Below are 19824 nucleotides of genomic sequence, written 5' to 3' on the forward strand. Positions count from 1 at the left end.
CAACCGTGTCTGGGAAGGGAGAAACTCATGCAAGAGGACCACAGGGAGAGAAAAAAAAAAAAAGTGGAATCCATCCATGAGGCCAATCCCTCTGTCTAGGGGTGCTGACATCTTCCTGGAGGTGTCATGGGTGCCAGGAAGAGTGTCGAAAGATTCAGTGAAACGATGTTCGTAAAGTGCTTTAAAGAGCACATAATACGTGCTCAATGCACGGTAACTGCCGCTGTGGGTGACGCTCATTCACGGTGGGGGTTAGCGGTGGTGGTGGGTGGATGTGCCTCCTTCTTGGTTCCCGTAGAGGAGTTGGGTTGTTGGTGCCATTGGCTGTGATGGTGGTCATTGCTGTCAGTTGTCCCAAGTTGGTGGTGCCCACGGTTCTCGTGGGTGGGCTGGTGATAGTAATGGTTGCTTTTGGTGCTGGCGAGTGTTGAATGTTGGTGGTTGGCGGTTGGTTGTCTTCAGCTGGAGGGTTGATCTGTGGAACGATGGCAGCTGGCCATCCTTTGAAGTCAGGTGGTCACGATGATGTTTGTTTGCCGTTGGTCGTTCATTGCTGATTTGGGGTGACGGTCTTGGGACTAGTGGTGGTGCGTCCCTGGTTTTGGAAAGGGGTATGGTTGACTGCTGCTTTAAGGGGTCATGTGTGGTTGTTGATGGCTACTATCTTGCAATCGCGGTTGTTACTGTCAATGGTGGTTGGTTATTATGGGTTGTTGGTGCTGGTGATAATAAGTGGTGATGGTGGTGAGTGATGATGGGGAAACAGGTGGTGGAATCCGTCAGTGTTTTTCTGTCTGATGTGAGCTGGTGGTGCTGGCATTGAGGTTATCAGCAGTTTCTGTTGGGCTTTGGTTGGGGGGGCAGGTACAGGCAGCCATCTGTTGTCCTCGGTTGATAATGGTGGTGACCTGAGGGTAATCGTGGTTGTTCTGAAAGTACAGATATAAAGCAGGGAGACCAGTGATGCGGCTGCTTGACCGAGGGGCGGCGGCCATGGGGATGGATGGAAAAGGCTGGGAGGTCAAGAGAGAATTAGGAAGAAAGACTCTAGAAGGACAAGGGTCCCCACATGTTGGAGAACAGCCTCTGTTTAGGCCAAAAGAAAACTGAGACACCCCTCCCAAGGGAGGGGGAGACCTGAGAGCCTTTAGAGACGAGAATGTTGTTTGCATGGTGTACAAACACAGGGTGTAGCCCCAGAACCCCACTGAGTAGGACCAAGGCTCCAGGGGCACACCGGGGGGCCAGGGCGTGGCCAGGGCTGGAGAGCAGCTTCGCCTCTGCCTTTCTGCTGGCTGGCAGCCACAGTGCACAGGACCCCGGCGAGGAAGGAAGTGGCTGTTTCGTTGTTTTCTCCAGTCTGGGGCTTTGCTCATCACCACCCAGGAACAGGGAGGCCAGAGCAGTTAGGGCAAGTTGCAAAACCCTCATCCAGCCCTTCCTCCTGACCCTGTGCCCCATGCCTGTGGGATCGGCCAGCTTCAGGCTGCCGCTGCTGCTGCTGCTGCCGATGGAGGGAAGCTAGTGTTTCTTCTTGACAAGCTTGGCCTTGTTGAATCTGCACAACTGCCCCGTGAGGTCCATGGCCCTCAATATTCCCATTTGCCTGATGAGAAAACAGAGGCAGAGAGGTTAGGCGAGCTGCCGTACAACCCAAAATAGCAGAGGATTTCAACTCAGTGATCCCCAGGGTCACACTTTTAACAGCCACCTTGACCTACAACCTCCTCCTCCTCCTGCCAGGTAAGAGGCCACCTGGGGGTATGGGCTGACCCCCATACTCTCCAGGCTGCCCACCCCTGCCTCATTCTCTATTCCAAAGAAACTAGGATCCTGGTGTCCCACACACACCCAAGGCCTTCCTGGCCCATGGCTCCTGCTGCCACCCCTGACACGGTCTGGGACGTTCATGTTGCAAAGCCTGCCTCCTACAGGAAGCCTTCTCTGATTGCCTCAGCTCTCCTTAGCACCGTCTGACTGGGATCACTGTCTCCTCTGGGCAACTTGCTTCTGAACTACTCAAGGGCAGAGTCTAGGCCTGGTCCCCACCTACTTCCGTGCACAGTAGGGGCTCAGGAAGTGTGTTCACTAGAGGGCCCCAATGCCCCAGCCCCACAGGAGCCATCACCTTGGCCCTCCCTCCTTTGGCACCAGGGAAGCTCCACCCCTCCACACCCTCTGCGGTGGGTTGAGGGGAGCCTCTCTGAAGAGCTGAAGTTAGAATCTACGTCCCCACTCCCATCCCAGCCACCTCTGACCCCTGACTATCTTTCACAAGAACCCCAGCCAGTTGAGTCATCCTTGACTTGCGGTCAACTATGACCACAACCTCTTTGTGGTACCCTCACCCTCCAAGGAAGGAACAAACAGCTTCAACTTGACGGTTGGAGACTTGGGGGTCACAGAGAGATGGACACCCATGACACAGGGCAGGGGGCAGTCTCATCCCAATGATACTTCGTTCATTTATTCATTCAACGAGTCTACATCGACCAGCTCCTCTATCCTGTCAAGCCACTGATCACTTCTATTAAGTGCTCTTGGGGCCACCGGCTGCCATTTCCTGAGGCACCCCAGTGCATCTTTTCTCAGCACTGGCTCATTTATTTCCCCTAGCAAACCCACAGAGGAGATTTATTATGGAATCCATCTTACAGATGGAGCAACTGAGGCTTGGAGAAATGAAGTGGCCTCCCTGGGGTCAACGGAGCCGACTGTTAAGCCAGGCCTCACACCCAATCCATCCCTTGCCAAAATCGTCGACTCTCCTCCCTCACACTGTACCCTCTTGAGGAAAACCTCTCGCTCTGCCACAAACAACCCCGTGGTTTTTGTGATCACATAGAGCTAGGATGGATCTGGGGGTCCTGGGTGCCTGGGGCGGGACACAGAGGGAGAGATAACAGGGACCACTAGAGGCAGAGGCCCACTCAACTGGGTGGGGGAAGGAGGAAGGGACAGGAAGAGGAACCAAGTCCTCGGGGTCAGGAGAGCCAGCCAGACACAGCCAGCCTCAGGGCTTCTGACCTCAGAGAAAGGAAGTGGTCTTGAGTCTCAGGTGAGCCTGAGGGTCCCAAGAGCATGGGGACTGGGGTGACCCCAAAGGGGAAACCGTGGACAGGACCAATCTTGTCTTCTCCTTGTCCTCATATGACCTGAAGAACCAACCCCGGCCACCCCCCAGCCCCGACATAGACCCGGCTTCCCTTCCTGCTGTGTGACCTTGCGGAGGACACCTAACCTCTCTGGGCCACAGTTTTCTCTTCCGCAAAATGGACCTAATCAGAGTACTGACCTCGGCATGTGCCCAGAGGATGCAGTGAGGTAATTCACTGAAAAAAGCTTAAACCAGAGTCTGGCGCAGAATAAGTGCCAGTGGGGTGTGAACTATTGTTATGTATGGTTCTCGGTTACCATGGTTACCACCCAAGCCCCACCCCTTGAGGTCTCCAGAGAGAGAATCCACTTCCAGTTCCCCCTACACACCCCTACCCAACCTCCCCACACCAACTCAGGGAACGAGCAACCCCACCAGGTCCGTGAATGACACCACTTCACCCCTGAATTTCGAATTACATGGGTTCTTCTCACCAACACACTGGAGAGCCTCCCCATCTTGAAAACAGGAAATACACTCCCCTGACCCCTCCTCTCCCCGAAGTCTCTTTCCCTCTTCCCCAAAAGCAGTCCTCTCTCCCTGACCTCTAGATCCGACTTCTGACCCTGAGGTCAACAACGCTCTCCATGGGGTCCCTCTGAGTCTCCAGTGAGCGTGGAAGTTCTTCAGCAGCTGGGGGTCCGGTCAACAGTTCCCTGCTTCTCCCAACCAGCCCCTGTCACCTCCAGGCCTCCCCAGGTCCTGGCTTCCTCCAACCTCAGCCTCTGCCCTGGGCACACTTGCCAACACCTCCGTCCTCCTGCTCTCACAACCTTGTCTTCCCACCACCCCACCCTTCCCACTGCATCCTGGGGTTCTCAGAGCATCACATCCAGCACCCCCTTCTTATAACAAGCATCCTGGCAGGTGCCCTTGAAATGCTGAAATGGAATAGTGAAACACACAGACTTCCATCTTCCGAAAACACTTAATGTGGCCCCCTGCAAGGCGAGGAGAAAGTTATTTAGAATAAAATTGCATGGAAAGATGAAAGTGCTCAGGCCAGTGGCCCAAGAACGTCCACTGGAGTGGCCAGGTGCTCACACCTGGACACAGGTGCGTCTCAGCGAGCGAGACAGCCCCCCCGCCACAAGCAGGACACGTTAACCTCACTAGCAGCATGAGCTTCCGAATGCTGGACATTTCTTAGTGAAATCTGAACAAAACTAAATCCTCCCTTGCTACGCAATAGCCACTTTCCTGTAAAATGCAGTGGGTATCAACCATGCAAAAAATACATAGGTCTTCTGCTTATACATAAAATAGGTTTTGGTTCTCGGTTCCAATGGTTATAAACAGGTTTGTCACTTACATGAACTTCTGCTGGGTTGGGGTGGGGAGCTGAGGGCAGGACGATTATGTATTTGTAAAATAATGTAATTAGGTACATGTGCAAATTTAAGGGGACCTATGGCCCCCTTAAATGCCAGCCATGTCCCCAGCCATGTCCCCATCCCTGGAACAACCAAATATGCTCCCACGATTCTTTTTCCTTTGGCCGCGCCTTGCAGCATGAGGGATCTTAGTTCCCCAACCAGGGATTGAACCCCTGCCCCATGCAGTGGGAGTGTGGAGTCCTAACCGCTGGACCACCAGGGAATTCCCCCACAATTCTTAAAGTGCCCCCAGGAGCAGTACAGCCCAGCTACTGTGCATGACGTCCAGAACGTGGATGGGGCTATGGTGAGGGATGCCTGGGGGCTGGGGGGTTCCGAGGGAGCACCTGACCTGTCCTGGAGTCAGGGAGGTCTTCTCGGAGGAGGCGTCCCCTGAGCCAAGCCTTAAGGCATGGGTTGGCATTAGCCAGGCAGGAAGGGTGTTCTGGGCAGAGGGCTCAGCCTGTGCAAAGGCTTAGAGGCAACACGGTGAGGCACTGAAAGAGTTCCTCCCAAAGTCCTAAGTTACCGGCACAAAGTAGGTGCTCAGGAATTCTTTGTAGAGTGGATGCATGGAGGTGGCAATGATGGGAAGCCATAGACAGAAAAATGAGATGGTATTTGTCATATGAAAACCTCACTCTCAATATTCAGGCTGGAAGCAGTCTCAGGGGTTTGAGCCCTGCCCACCCCCCTCCTCTGAATTCTCTTCCTGCTTCGGTCACACGTCTGCACATTTGCCCAGGCAGTTCACTCTGCCTGGTGAACCCTTTCTCCCTGCTCTTGATCAAAACCTTTCTCGGGGCTTCCCTGGTGGCGCAGTGGTTGAGAGTCCGCCTGCCGATGCAGGGGACACGGGTTCGTGCCCCAGTCCGGGAAGATCCCACATGCCGCGGAGCGGCTGGGCCCGTGAGCCATGGCCGCTGAGCCTGCGCATCTGGACCCCTGACCCTCCTGCTCGATCCCTGCCTGAATTCCTTCCCAGATGGGCCCAGCGCACCATCTCCATTCCCCAGAATCTGCCTGGCAAACCCTGGTCATCTTTGAAGACTTGACTTTGGTTCCCAGCATCTTTGCTCTTGGGGGTTTTTCCTCTGAAGCTGGGTTTCTTTCTTTGCCCTTGTCCCTTGTTTGTTCGATAGGTCCTCCTTGCTGGGACTAGCAAGGACTCAATCCCAATCCCTGCCCTCCAGGAGCTCCAGGTCTGGGGCGGGTAAGGGGCTTCCCAGAGGAGGGACATCTTGTCTGAGCATGAGTTCACCAGACAGGAGAGCTCCAAGCCACCATCACTCTGTGTGCTGGACTCCTCCATGACAGGGGTATATTGAATGGAGGCAGAGGGGGCCTGAGAGAGCCAGTGTGCTTGAGTGTTTTAGGCACTGGATGAGTTCATTTGGGCTGAAAGGAGAGAGCATTCCTGGCAGGCTTCCTGGAGGAAGGGTTTTGAGGAGCGCCTGTGTCTGAGTCTCCTCGTTGGGGCCTAAGGAAGGTGTCATCTGAAGAAAAGCTGAGGGAGGAAATGAGAAGGCAAAGTGGGAGCCTGGGAAGGTGCAGGAGCTGACTCTCTGAGGATGGAGAAGCCCACGGCAGGGGTGGTGGGAAGGCTGTGCGAGCTGAGGACCAGAGTCCCAGCCAGGCACAGAAGCAGAGATCACAGACACATGGTGGCTGAGAGAATCTCAGAGGGATGGGCTAGGATGACCCCGAGGGAGGAGGATGGGAATGGGAGGAAGGAATCCATCTCCAGGTGGAAGGGGTGGCAGCAGGTCAAATGCCATGGAGAAGTCAGGGACTCAGCCTGGGCCAAGGTAGGGAGAGCAGGGCTGGGGATGTGAGAAGCAGGGTGGGGACTCCGCCATCAAGCCTTCTCTGATACCCTCCTCTCCTCCCACAGCCACCAGAGTCCCAAGCACACTCTGCGCTGCTGGGCCAGGCATCACTGTCTCCTCTATGGCAACGGGATACTAAGTGGAAGCATGGAGGGACCAAAAGAGAGGGTTGAGGGATGTATCCGAGCTGTCATTCTGTCTGGCCTCCTCCTTTGGGACTAGACCTTGCCTGCCTCTCCTGGTGTCCCGGAGACGCAGAAGAAGGAAGGGAGGTGGTGGGGAAGGGGACAGCATCAGAAGCTGATGATGGAGGTGAGCCAGCAGGGGGTGCTGAGGCACCATCCCCCGCCACGCCCCCTGCAGGGGCTCACCGCCACCCCGCGGCCCCCACCCCCAGGGCAGCAAGGAGCGTTTCCACTGGCAGAGCCACAACGTGAAGCAGAGTGGTGTGGACGACATGGTGCTGCTGCCCCAGATCACCGAGGACGCCATCGTGGGCAACCTCCGCAAGCGCTTCATGGACGACTACATCTTTGTACCCTGGGCCGCGGGCGGGGTGGGCAGACGAAAGACAGAGGGACAGGAGGATGACTGACCAATGGATGGAGAGATGGTGTGCGGATGAGAGCAGAGAAGGATGGCAGAGGGACTGAAGCATGGAAGGGACACACATAACTGAGCACAGAAATGGGGTGGGGGGATGGGCAGTAAGAGCGCTAGGTGTTAGGACAGGGGACAGCGGAGTGACAGCGGGGCCCCGGTTGGGGGTGGCCCTGGCCCTCACTGCTCCCTCTGCCCCAGGGATAGCTCAGCCACAGCATATTCTATTCTCCCCATTCTGGATCCAGATCAGTTTTTTCCTAAGAGACCCAGGGTGCATCTGAGGGACAAAGCCTGCTGGGACACTGCATGGCCCTTAACCCTCCCCCAACCAGACCTACATCGGCTCCGTGCTCATCTCCGTAAACCCCTTCAAGCAGATGCCCTACTTCACAGACCGTGAGATCGACCTCTACCAGGGCGCGGTGAGGCCGAGGCCGGGGCCGGGTGGGAGGCACAGCCCCAGGACCCCCAGGGCCCTAGCCCTAGGCTGAGCCCAGACCTCCCCCGCCAGGCCCAGTACGAGAATCCCCCGCACATCTATGCCCTCACAGACAACATGTACCGGAACATGCTCATTGACTGTGAGAACCAGTGTGTCATCATCAGGTACGGAGTGGGGGTCCCAGACCCTCGTGCCCAGGTCCCGCTAAAACAGCATCATCACCCCAGGGAGGGGTACTAGGAACTCCTGATCCAAACAGAGCCTTGTTGCCCCTCTCCGCCTCTGGCCCTGCTTTACTTTTCTTGTCACCATCTGACCCATGATGTATTTTATGTATTCATTCTGTTATCGCCCATCTGTCCCATCTAAATGTCAGGAAGACAGGCACTTGGATCTGCCTTGTTCACTATTGTATCCCCAGTGCCTGGACTATTGCCTGGTACACAGTAGGTGTCATTCATTCAGTGAATGAATGAATGATTGATCAGACAGTTGAAAGAGCAATTCCCCCACCCCTGGTCACTCATGACTCCTTCCCTCACCCATCCCCAGTGGAGAGAGTGGAGCTGGGAAGACGGTGGCAGCCAAATACATCATGGGCTACATCTCCAAGGTGTCGGGCGGAGGCCAGAAGGTCCAGGTAAGGCGAAACAGAAAGAAGGGCTGAGTCTTCCCCACTCTGCGCGGTATTTCATCCCCCCCACCCTGAGCTCCCACCGCCCCCCCGTCAGTCTGACCTCTTCCCACCCCCACCTGCTTCTTTCCCCAGCATGTGAAGGACATCATCCTGCAATCAAACCCACTGCTGGAAGCCTTCGGCAATGCCAAGACTGTACGCAACAATAATTCCAGTCGCTTTGTGAGTCTCTGCAGCCTGCTTGGAGCACATGCTCCCTCCACACTGACTCACTGACCTCCCCCCTCCCCTCTCTCTCTCTCTCCCACCTGTATTCTCAAGAATACAGGAAATACTGCTCCTTACTGGGAGACTCATTTCCTGTTCATGGTTCATCTGAAAAAGAGTCCCCCATCAGCATATCTGTGGAGGCCATGACATGTCTGTGTAGTGTTCAAGAACACTCCTCCCCCGGCTGCAACCAGGCTACGTCTGTTCCTATTCACATTTCAGGTCCCATTTATTCCTTCGTTCATTCTTTCTTTCATCATATGGTTCTTGGAGTCCTTCTTTGTGTCAGGTCCATGCTGAGCCTAATGGAGGACAGAGTAGGTAAACGGATTTGGATTTGTCATCAGTTTCTGTCACGGCTTAGAAGTGTGGCTTGGACAAAGAAAAACAATGTAACCTTGTGGGGCTCCTCTGCTGGGATGGGGATGATGTTAATATCCATCTCATAGACCTCGATAATTTCAGTAAATGCCTGAACGTGGAACCGGATTAATGAATTACGACACTAATGATATTTTTTAATTTCCCTAAATATTATTAGTTATAGTTATTAGCTCTATTTTTATTTCTAATATATTTTATAATGTAATTATATTTGAAGTATCTTCCCCAACATTTTATTGTAAAATTTTTCATATACATGGAAAAGTTGAATGAATACTACGGTGAACGCCTGTATGCCCATCTCCTAGATTCTACCACTAATAGTTTACTATACTTGCTTAATCGTATCTCCATTCATCCTTTTTTTTTTTTCTTTTTGCGGTACGCGTGCCTCTCACCGCTATGGCCTCTCTCATTGCGGAGCACAGGCTCCAGACGCACAGGCCCAGCTGCCATCATACTTTTTTTTTTTTGATGCACTGCAAACTAAGCTGTAGACATCATACCTTTCCCCCCAAACACTTCAGCATGTAGATCATTAATTATAGTCCAATATAATTTTGCAGTTCTCTTTTATTTCTTTTAAATTAACAGCAAAATATATAAATCTGAAGGGGACCATTCACTGAGTTTGGACAAATGCATACACCTGTGCAACCCACACCCCTACTGATATACAGAACATCACCATCTCTCCAGAAAATTCCCTCTTGTCTCTTTCTAGTTGATCTCTACTCCTACTTTACCCCAGAAGCAACCACTCTGATATTTTCTTTTTTTTCACCGTGGATTAGTTTCAGCAGTTCTAGAACTCCGTATAAATGGAATCACACAGTCTGTGTTTTCAAACTACTAATGCACACCAAAACATGAATGAATCTCAAAAATATGTCATTCTATTTTATTTTATATAGTTTTATTATACAATAGAATAAGTATTTGTCATACATTATAGGTGTTTAATTGTGTAGTATGATGATGTCATTTGTATTGTAATTGGATGTAGGTGGCAGAAAGGAGAAATAAGGGGCTTGTCTGCCTTCCAACCTCCAGCCAGAGTGGAATCCAGATGGTGTCAGAGACCAAAGATGGTGTGGGTCCCTTGCTCTGGGCTCAGGGACAACATATGGGATACACCCAGGATCACTGGAACCAGTAGCATTCCACAGAGACATGGAAGCCTCTGTGTTATGATGAAGGGACTGGGGAGCTGTCAATAAACTGTGATACTTCTCTGTGCCAGGCACAGGGCTAAATGCCCCAAGTGAGGGCTTGAATCATCAGAGAGGGAGGAAAAGGCATTCCTGGCCCAGGACACAGCTTAAGCAAAGGCTGGAGGGAAGAGCTGGTGAAAAGAACAATAAGTGGGAGGTGAGGAGAGGAGAGCAACTTGAGGTCACGTGGCGAAGAGCTACAAAGAGGCCAGGCTCACAAGACCGATCCCCAATCCTTCCTCACCTGCAGCCCTGGGACCCTGGGAGGGCTGACGTGGCTCTCTCGGGTTCAGGGCAAGTACTTTGAGATCCAGTTCAGCCGCGGTGGGGAGCCAGACGGGGGCAAGATCTCCAACTTCTTGCTGGAGAAATCCCGAGTGGTCATGCAGAATGAAAACGAGAGGAACTTCCACATCTACTACCAGGTGCACGGAAGGGGGCCATGGGGCTGGGGCAGAGGGAGCCCCACCTGGAGCCCGGGGGGAGACGGTGGGAGGGTCAGCATTTGGAAGCCCACGACAGTGAGCCTCGGGGATTACGAGGGCTGTGCCAGTCCATCACCACATGCGTGAGGATCGTTTGTCCTCCAGCTGCTGGAAGGGGCTTCTCAGGAGCAGCGGCAGAACCTGGGACTCATGACCCCCGACTACTATTACTACCTCAACCAAGCAGACACCTACAAGGTCGACGGCACCGATGACCGGAGCGACTTCAGCGAGACTCTGGTGAGCGCCAGCTGCCCCTCCAGCCCCGGGAAACTTCCCGTGTTACAAATTGGGAAACCAAGGCCCAGAGAGGGGAAGGAACTTGCCCAAGGTTACAGAGCCAATGAGTGAAAGAGCCAGGACAGAGGCCCAGGTGTCCTGACTCCCCAAGTCTGTGCCATGGCCCCCAAAACCTCAGCCAGGGGGCAGGCTGGAGGTCGGGACTTGTGGCACAGGCTCTGCCCCTGTTGTGCCCCCAGAGCGCCATGCAGGTCATCGGGATCCCAGCCAACGTCCAGCAGCTGGTCCTGCAGCTTGTGGCGGGAATCTTGCACTTGGGAAACATCAGCTTCTGCGAAGATGGGAATTATGCCCGGGTGGAGAGCGCAGACCGTGAGTGTGGGTGCTGTGGAGGGCGGGGTGGAGGCGTGTATGCCTGTGTGACCTGCTTCCTCCCTGGGTGGCCCCCTGGGGGTAAGGTCCCAGGAGGACAAGATCGGTGTCACTGGGCATAATGGGGAGAGATGGGGGGCGCTCACACGAAACCCAAGAGCCCAACCGACTGCTCCCTTCCCCCCACCCGCCCCATCACCTGGCAGTCTTGGCCTTCCCCGCCTACCTCCTGGGCATTGACAGCGGGCGGCTGCAGGAGAAGCTGACCAGCCGCAAGATGGACAGCCGCTGGGGCGGGCGCAGCGAGTCCATTGACGTGACCTTGAACGTGGAGCAGGCGGCCTACACTCGGGACGCTCTGGCCAAGGGGCTCTACTCCCGTCTCTTCGACTTCCTCGTAGAGGCAAGTGGGGCTGGGGGTGGGAGAGGAGCTCGGGGACAGCACCAGGCCCTGGGCTCGGACCAGCCCGGCGGCGGGGGTGGGGGGGGCGGGGCGCGGGGGGGCGGGGCCGGCGTCTGGACTGTCATGACCGGTTGGTGGGCATGACCTCACCAATGCCCAGCCGTAGGAGGCATCAAACAGGGCAGGAGGTGATCTGATGGGAGATTTAGGGGCTTCCTGGCTGTGGCGTGGAGCCCAGGAAGGAGGGGTCTATTGGAAACGTCCAGGCCTGGACTGAGATGGGGGCTGTCGGGATGGACAGGGGTGGGTGCATTTGAGAGCCACGAGGTGCGGGGGGTGCTGTCAGGAGGACAAAGTGATGGACTAGACGGGGGTGAATGAGAATGGGACGCGTCAAGGTCAAGAATAGTGACTGCAGTAGCCAACATTCCATAGCACCTAATGCGTGTCCGCTGTGGTTCTGTTTTCCATGCACCAGTTTATTTAACTGTTAGAGAATAGACCTCTAAGAGAGTTGCTACTATTACCCATTTTAAAGATGAGAAAGTAGAGGTGCAGAGTGGTTAAGGGGCAGAGCCAGCTCCCAAGGCAGGAACCCGGATGTTCTCACACCTGGATTTCTCATAGGAATGACCGATGGGGGTATGGGTATGCACAGAGGTGGGGAAGGCAGGAGAGAAACTGGTGGGAGGGTACCCAGCCTGTGAACATGGCTAAGAGCATTTCAAGAGAGCGGTAGGCCACTCACCTAGTGTCCCCACCGCATCACAGGCCATTAACCGTGCCATGCAGAAGCCCCAGGAGGAGTACAGTATCGGTGTGCTTGACATCTACGGCTTTGAGATCTTCCAGGTACGTATGACACTGCCACCGGCCCACGGCCACTCTAGGGTGGCCCAGTGGCCCCGGAGCCTCCAGTATCAGCCCACTTAGGGAAGCATTCTTTCCCTCTCTTGGCAGAAAAACGGCTTTGAGCAGTTCTGCATCAACTTCGTCAACGAGAAGCTACAGCAGATCTTTATCGAACTCACCCTGAAGGCTGAACAGGTGGGCAAGGGCATCCAAGTGGCCAGGAGCAGGGGACACTGGGGGTGGGGGCAGGACCATGAAGGTTGCCAAGCAACCGGGGACACCCCAGCCCCACACTGGCACCTGTCTCTGCTGACCTGTCCAAGCTCCTTCCTTCAGGAGAGGTTTTCTGCCTCTGAACGTTTGACAAGGGCTAAGGAATAGCTTCTTTGTTCACACCTTCACACCTCAATTATTTATTGAGCACCTGCTGTGTACCAGGCACTGTCTGCAGTGCTAGGGAGACCTCCATGAACAGGACAGACAAAAATCCCTGCTGTTTTCATTCAACCCGTCCCATAGAAGCAGAGCCTGAGACTAGGTTTCAGGGCAAATACCAGGACGTGACTGAGGAAGTGAGAAAGGGAGTTTTTTTTTTTTTAAACCACCATTCTTTTTTTTTTGGCCACTCCATGTGGGATTTTAGTTTCCCGACCAGGGATGAAACCCATGCCCCCTGCAGTGGAAGCGCAGAGTCTTAACCACTGGACCGCCAAGGAAGTCCCCAGAAAGGGATTTATTTTTAAAGAGCCAAATAGGATGTATTCATGGGAAGGTCACACTTCAGGCAACTGGGGCTCAATTCTCGGACCCCTGAGGAACCTTCTGACCTGCCCCACACGGGGGAATGGGCTTTGTTATCTGAGACAGTCCTAAGTGATGAGATGGGAAGAGGAGTTATATGGGGGGTGGGGGGGAACATCTGTCACACCTCCTTCACCCATCCTCCTGAAGCTCAAATTCTAGAAACACAGGCACCTTTGCCCAGACACCTGGTCCCATCCCTGCCCCCTTTGCCGCCACCAGGAGGAGTACGTACAGGAGGGCATCCGCTGGACCCCCATCCAGTACTTCAACAACAAAATCGTCTGTGACCTCATCGAAAACAAGCTGGTGAGGGCCAGGGCAGATCTGGGGGTTCTCACTGGGCCCCGGAGCTGGGCTTGGGAGAGCTGGGAGAGCCGGGGCGTTTCCAGCCCCCGTAGGCCCTTCTCACCCATGCTCCCCCTTGGGCAGATGGAGCCCCACTGACGATACCTGTCGGCCACCTTGCCCATTCACTCTGCTTACCTGCTCACCTTTCACTTATTCACTCAACAAACACCCCCCCAGGCAGGCTGCTGGGGATAGAGGGGTCAAAGCTGATGGGTCCCCCCACCATCTCAGTCTGGGGAAGGGATACAGGCATGGGTCCCTTATGGGGTCCCCCACCCTATCCTGCACCAGCGAGCTGGGCCCCCCACCAGCACCTTTTTGCTCTTGTATTCGGAAGCCTCTCCTCTCCCTCCCCAATGAGCGAGATGGGGGCAGGGCCAGGCCAGGCTGATCCCTGCCCCGCCCACCCCGCCCACCCGACCCGACGCCCGCTCCCGCAGAACCCACCGGGCATCATGAGCGTCCTGGACGACGTGTGCGCCACCATGCACGCCACGGGCGGCGGCGCCGACCAGACGCTGCTGCAGAAGCTGCAGGCGGCCGTGGGCACCCACGAGCACTTCAACAGCTGGAGTGCCGGCTTCGTCATCCACCACTACGCGGGCAAGGTGCGCCCCACCTCCGCCCCATGGGCCCCAGGGGGATTCGGTCCAGACCCCCAGCCAGGGCTGAAGAGCTCCACCGACCCCCTTCTCCAGCCCTCCCCCGACTGGCCAAAAACACAGACCCCCTCCCACTGACTGGCCTGTCACCCCAACCCATGGCCCTTCAGCCAGGGCTGTGGAGCCCACTGGCCCCTGATCAAGCCCACAGCTCTCGCAGCTAACAGGACAGTGCCCCCCCTTACAGGACACAAACTCCCCCCCCATCGACACCAAATTAAGCAGCAGACCCCCAAGCCCCAATCTGAGCTGTCAGCCCCATTATCCCCCTGAACCAGGACACAGCCCCCCTCCTTCTGATCTCAACTTGGAGTCCCCAGGGCCATGTTGCCAGCCACTGCCTGCACGATAGGCTGGAGCCCCCTACCTACAGACCCCTAGCCAAGGCTTTCGAAATCCAGTGGCCTCCGACCCTGGCCATGGTCCCCCTCCCCAGCTTACAAGACTGAAGACTCTCCCATTGACCTTAACATGGGCAGCGAAGAACCTCAGGGGTCCCCTGGCCATACTGCAGCCCACCAATCCCTAAAATGGGCTGGAGCTCCCGTTTTCCCTCAGCAGGAAGTAGCCCAGACAGGAACTATGCAGGGCCCCCCACCCTTGGGGATGGCAGACCCAGCCCACAAGCCTGGCCAAAGCCCCCACCACCACCAGCCCCCAGCCAGTGCTGTAACCCTCCTGACACAGTCCCCCAGCCCCCTGCCCCCCAACCAACCCCAATACAGATGCTCAATCTGACCTTTTGACACCAAATTCAGTCGTGGAACCCCGGGGCCCACCCCTGCCAAGATTGCAGCCCCTCACCCCCCAGTCTGAGCTCTAACTGTCACCTCCCCATCCCTCGGATCCAGCCTGCAGCCCCCGCCTCCTAATCTGGACTGTAACCCCCATCTTCCCTCACCTCTGACCTAGACTGTAGCCCTAACCCTCCAACCCCACCTTGAACATCAGACCTCCAGGGCCCCCAGGTCCATGCTGCCCCCGACCCCCTATTTTGAACTGTAGACACCACCCAGTCCTCTCACCCCAGAGCAGGCCCCCACAGGACGCCCCCCCCCGACCCTCTGCCTAAGTCCCTCACTCCCGCCACGCCGCCTTCCTCCAGGTATCCTATGATGTCAACGGCTTCTGCGAGAGGAACCGTGATGTCCTTTTCTCCGACCTCATAGAGCTGATGCAGACCAGTGAGCAGTGAGTGGTCCCAGGCGGGAGCCTCTGGGCAACTCCTTGTGGGGACGGGGGAGGCCCAGAGACCACCCCGTCTTCCTCAGAGCTCCCATCACGCCATAAACTTTGTGGGGGGGTGGCTGTGTTTCTAATGACTGGTTCTGATTAAACAGTAGCCCGAGGTCCACAGGGGGAGCCCTAGCAGCAGTTCCTTATGGCCCTTCCAACGCTGCCCTCTGCAAACCCAAGCATCTGTGCTGGTGTGGACAGCTTCCCTTTTTACGCAGTGAAAACACATCTCGCTATGCATTTTTCTGTATTAATATGTATGGATTCATCTCCCTGATCACAGCAGCATACCGGGTTCCATCTTTTTATATCTCAAAATTTTATTCAAGCGCTGCTGTGTACCAGGCATCATTTGAACTTTTGGGGGTAGAGGACTGAACAGGTCAGAGAACACAGCTGCTCTCATCAAGCTGACAGCCAAGTGGCGAGACAGACATTGAACTAGAGGGAAAAAAAGGCAAATAGAGGGCTTCCCTGGTGGCGCAGTGGTTGAGAGTCCGCCTCGATGCAGGGGACACGGGTTCGTGCCCCGGTCCGGGAAGATCCCACATGCTGCAGAGCGGCTGGGCCCGTGAGCCATGGCCACTGAGCCTCCGCGTCCGGAGCCTGTGCTCCGCAACGGGAGAGGCCACAACAGTGAGAGGCCCGCGTACCAAAAAAAAAAAAAAAAAGAAAAAAAGAAAAGGCAAATAGAATATAGCATGAGTTAAAGTTCTAAGACAGTGGTTCGTATAGTGCTGAAAGTATGGTTACTAGACCAATAACGTCAGCATCCTCTGAGCTGATTACAAACATAGAGCCTTAGGCTCCACCTCAGAGGGACTGAATCAGAATCTGCATTTTAGCAAGACCCCAGGAGTCATGGGTACATTAGAGTTTGGGAACCACTGATGTAGAACGATGCTGTCCAATATTATTCCACATCCAATAGAACTGAAGCCACACACGTAGTTATTTTTAAATGGCCTGATTCAGGTATAAGTTACCTACCATTAAATGCATCCATTTTAAGAAATGGTTTTTAGTGAATGTTCAGAGTTGTACAGCCCTCACCACAATCCAGTTTGGAACACGTGCATCACCCCAAAAGATCCTTCATGCCACATTGCAGTCAATCCCCATTCCTGCCACCCGTGTAGTTTTAAACTTTCTGGTAAGCACACTTAAAAAGTAAAAAGGTGTCGCACGACAATGTAAACGTACCTAATACCAGTGAATAGTACATTTTTAAATGATTTAAATGGTAAATTGTATGTTGTTTTGTGTATTTTACAAAAGAAAGAAAGAAAAAAAGAAAGCTATGTGTACCTAACAAAACACATCTGCTGGTCAGGTTTCGTCTAGGGTTTGTTCTTTTTAAAAAACAGAATTGTAGTAAGAGATTTACCATAGAACTAATTCTCTGTGGAATATTAAACGGTGAAAGAATTTTTTAAGAAAGTAAAACAGGTGAAATTTTTTTAATGTTTTCTTTAGCTCAGTATACCCAAAGTAGCATTTTAATATGCAATCGGTACTAAAAAATTATTGATGAAATACTTACATTCTCTTTTTCCACGCTGCATACTCTTTGAAATCCAGTGTGTGTTTCAGCACTCACAGCATATCTCAATTTGGACAGGCCACGTTATAAGGGCTTCAGGAACCACGTGGGACCCATGGCTGCCGTATTGTAAAGCACAGAGTTAGAGCTGTGGTTCACAAAGTGGGGTCCCTGGACCAGCACCCTCAGCATCACCAGAAATTATTGTTAGAAATTATTGGCCCCCAGCCCAGACCTGTGAATGAGAACCCCCAGGGGCGAGGCCCAGCTATCTGTGTTTCAACAAGCTTCCCTGGTGATTCTGGTGCCCACTGAGGTGTGAGAACCACTGGGACGAGTGTGAAGAAAAACTAAGTTGGTAAGGGGTAGACAGTGAGAAGGGCATCGTTCTTTCATTTTTTTTTTTTTTGCTTTCTTTTAATTGTGATAAAATACACAAAATATAAAATTTACCTTTCTACCCGTTTTAAAGTATACAGCTCAGTGGCATTAAGTATTAAGTACATTCACAATGTTGTATGACGATCACCACGATTAGGTTCAGAAACATTTCATCACCCTAAACACATACTCTGCATCTATTAAGCAGTCCACTTCTTCTGGGTTATGGTGGTTAGGGAAGATCTCACTGAGAAGGAGGAAGAAGCTGTGAATGTAACAATGTTACCAAACTGAACTTGGGCCCCTCGCTCAATGTGCAGCAGAGCCAACCCCCTGACAATAAGTGGTGGTGAAGGAGAGTACAGCGTTTATTGCAGGGCCAAGCAAGGAGAATAGGCAGCTCATACTCAAAAGACCCAAACTCCCTGATAGCTTTCAGGGAAGGGTCTTTAAAGACAGTGTGAGGGAGAGGGTCACAGGGTGTGTGATCAGGTCCGTGCACAATTTTCTGATTGGCTGATGGTGAGGTAACAGAGTGATGTTTCTGGAATCTCCATCATCAACCTTCTGGTTCCAGCCAATCTGGGGTCTATGCACTGGTGGTCAGCATATAGTTACCTTCTTCTACCTGATGGGGGTTTTAATATCTGCAAAACAACTCAAGGATATGGCTCAGGATATTATCTATGGCCCTTGAGGAGGAACTAAAAGTCCTTAACTTTGTTTTACGGCTGAACTATTATTATTTTGTCTTGCTTGGCTGCTTTCCTTTGTTTCTGCATGTTCTCACTTTCCTGATTAAATTTGCTCAGAGAAGGCCTGGGAGGCTAAAGCTTTTCTAAAAACAAGAGGCAGGGGACATGGCGGGGGATTCTGTCTCCGGGAAGGCCCCACAGGGTCCTGCTCGGTTTCACCAGAGTGAATTTAACAGATCCCCTGTTGATGGACACTTAGGTTGTGCCCATCTATGGTTATCACAAACAGAGCTACAGCGACAAGATCCTTGTCCATATTTCTTTGCACACACGTGCAAGCCTGTGCCTGTAAGACGGTTCCTCCCAGGGGACCTGCCCCTGTTGCCCCAGATGCTGCATCACTTAGCTTAACTTTGTTCTATTTTACTTGCTACCCAAGTCATACATGGTCATGGAGGAAAAAGTAACAGTACAAATAAATCAAGGAACCAGAAGGACAAAACCAACTTTCTGATTCTCACCATCACACCCCCTAGCATTAAGGAAGAACCGTACTGTACAGCATGTCCTCTGGGTCCCAGGCACCTAGACAGCCCACCTCTGGGAGGGCATCCAAGTTCTAGCTGCACCTCCGACCTCCCCTCTATCCCTGCCCAGGGCCTTCCTCCGGATGCTCTTTCCCGAGAAGCTGGATGTAGAAAAGAAGGGCCGCCCCAGTACAGCCGGCTCCAAGATCAAGGTGGGCATGGGGAGGGATGGGTCCATTTCCCTCATTCCAAGGTCAATCCCTCCCCCATCCCAGGACCTCTGCCCCTCCCTCTGGCACCCTCTGTTCACCAGGGCCTTCTTCCAGCTCTGGGGTTAAGGAGCTTGGACCAGCTTCCTTAATGTCCTCCTAACTTCCTAAATCCAGAAGTGAAGCATCATCCTAATGTTTTTTGTTTTTTTGGTATTTTGGTCATGTCACTTTTTTCTTCATTGTGGTAAAATATACATAAAATTTACCATTTTAACCATTTTTAAGTGTACATCTCAGCAGCACTAAGTACGTTTGCATTCGTGCCACCACCCTCACCATCCATCTCCAGAACTTTCTCATCTTCCCAAACTGAAACTCCGTCCCCATGAAACACTCACTCCTCATCCCCTCCCCCAGCCCCTGGCCCCCACCATCTAGTTCCTGTCTCTATGGATTTGACCCTTCTAGGGACCTGCTATAAATGGAATCAGACAGCATTTATCCTTTTGTGACTGGTTTATTTCACTGAGCGTATCTTCAAGGTTCAAGCATGTGTCAGAATTTCCTTCCTTTTTAAGGCTGAATAATACTCCATTTACGGATATACCGTTTTTTCTTACCCATTCCTCCACTGATGGACACTTGGGCTGTTTTCACCTTTTGGCTATTGTGAATAGTGCTGCTATGAACATGGGTGTCCCATCCTAATAATATTTCAATAACCATATATGGGGCACTTACCAGTGCTGGCAGCAAACACAAGACATTTTACAGACGTGGGACTTAGTCCCATCTGGCAGATGGCAGGCCAAGGCTCAGAGAGGCGCAGTCACTGGCCCAGAGCTGTGATCACACACCGGGGTCTCTCCTGCTGCTCCCCTGATCCTCCCACCTGGAATAATTTCCTTTCTAGTCTCCCCTGAGGGACTAAAATGCACAACCCTAGCCTCTCAGACACACACACATGATTCTCTGCTTCCAAAGTACTGTGCCCCAAAGGACAAGCAGAAATTTCTGGGCAACATGTTCCCGCGTGCTCAGTTACTCCATCAACAAACGTTAAACAAGAGAAGCCACCGCAAGGAGAAGCCCGCGCACCACAAACGAACAGTAGCCCCCGCTCGTCACAACTAGAGCAAGCCCGCATGCAGC

General features: G+C 53.2%; 1 protein-coding gene across 2 annotated transcripts in view; it reads left to right on the forward strand.

Moving 5' to 3' along the window:
- MYO1F (myosin IF) overlaps positions 1-19824 on the forward strand; it is a 31277-nt gene that overhangs the window by 1523 nt on the left and 9930 nt on the right. The window contains exons 1-16 of one of the 2 annotated variants that reach the window (XM_027085286.1): positions 151-213; positions 6760-6897; positions 7298-7387; positions 7477-7571; positions 7960-8047; positions 8177-8266; positions 10206-10337; positions 10503-10637; positions 10877-11009; positions 11216-11412; positions 12184-12264; positions 12373-12459; positions 13288-13374; positions 13857-14024; positions 15184-15269; positions 18591-18672. In XM_027085286.1, coding sequence (XP_026941087.1) covers positions 166-213; positions 6760-6897; positions 7298-7387; positions 7477-7571; positions 7960-8047; positions 8177-8266; positions 10206-10337; positions 10503-10637; positions 10877-11009; positions 11216-11412; positions 12184-12264; positions 12373-12459; positions 13288-13374; positions 13857-14024; positions 15184-15269; positions 18591-18672 — 1737 coding nt within the window. In that variant the 5' untranslated portion in view covers positions 151-165. Of the gene's footprint in view, positions 1-150; positions 214-6759; positions 6898-7297; positions 7388-7476; positions 7572-7959; positions 8048-8176; positions 8267-10205; positions 10338-10502; positions 10638-10876; positions 11010-11215; positions 11413-12183; positions 12265-12372; positions 12460-13287; positions 13375-13856; positions 14025-15183; positions 15270-18590; positions 18673-19824 lie in introns of those variants that run through there. The other variant, XM_027085287.1, reaches the window with a different exon arrangement.

Source organism: Aethalodelphis obliquidens, unplaced genomic scaffold (assembly GCF_003676395.1).
Source record: "Aethalodelphis obliquidens isolate GAN/ISIS:26980383/991018 unplaced genomic scaffold, ASM367639v1 scaffold53, whole genome shotgun sequence".
NCBI classification, from domain to species: domain Eukaryota; kingdom Metazoa; phylum Chordata; class Mammalia; order Artiodactyla; family Delphinidae; genus Aethalodelphis; species Aethalodelphis obliquidens.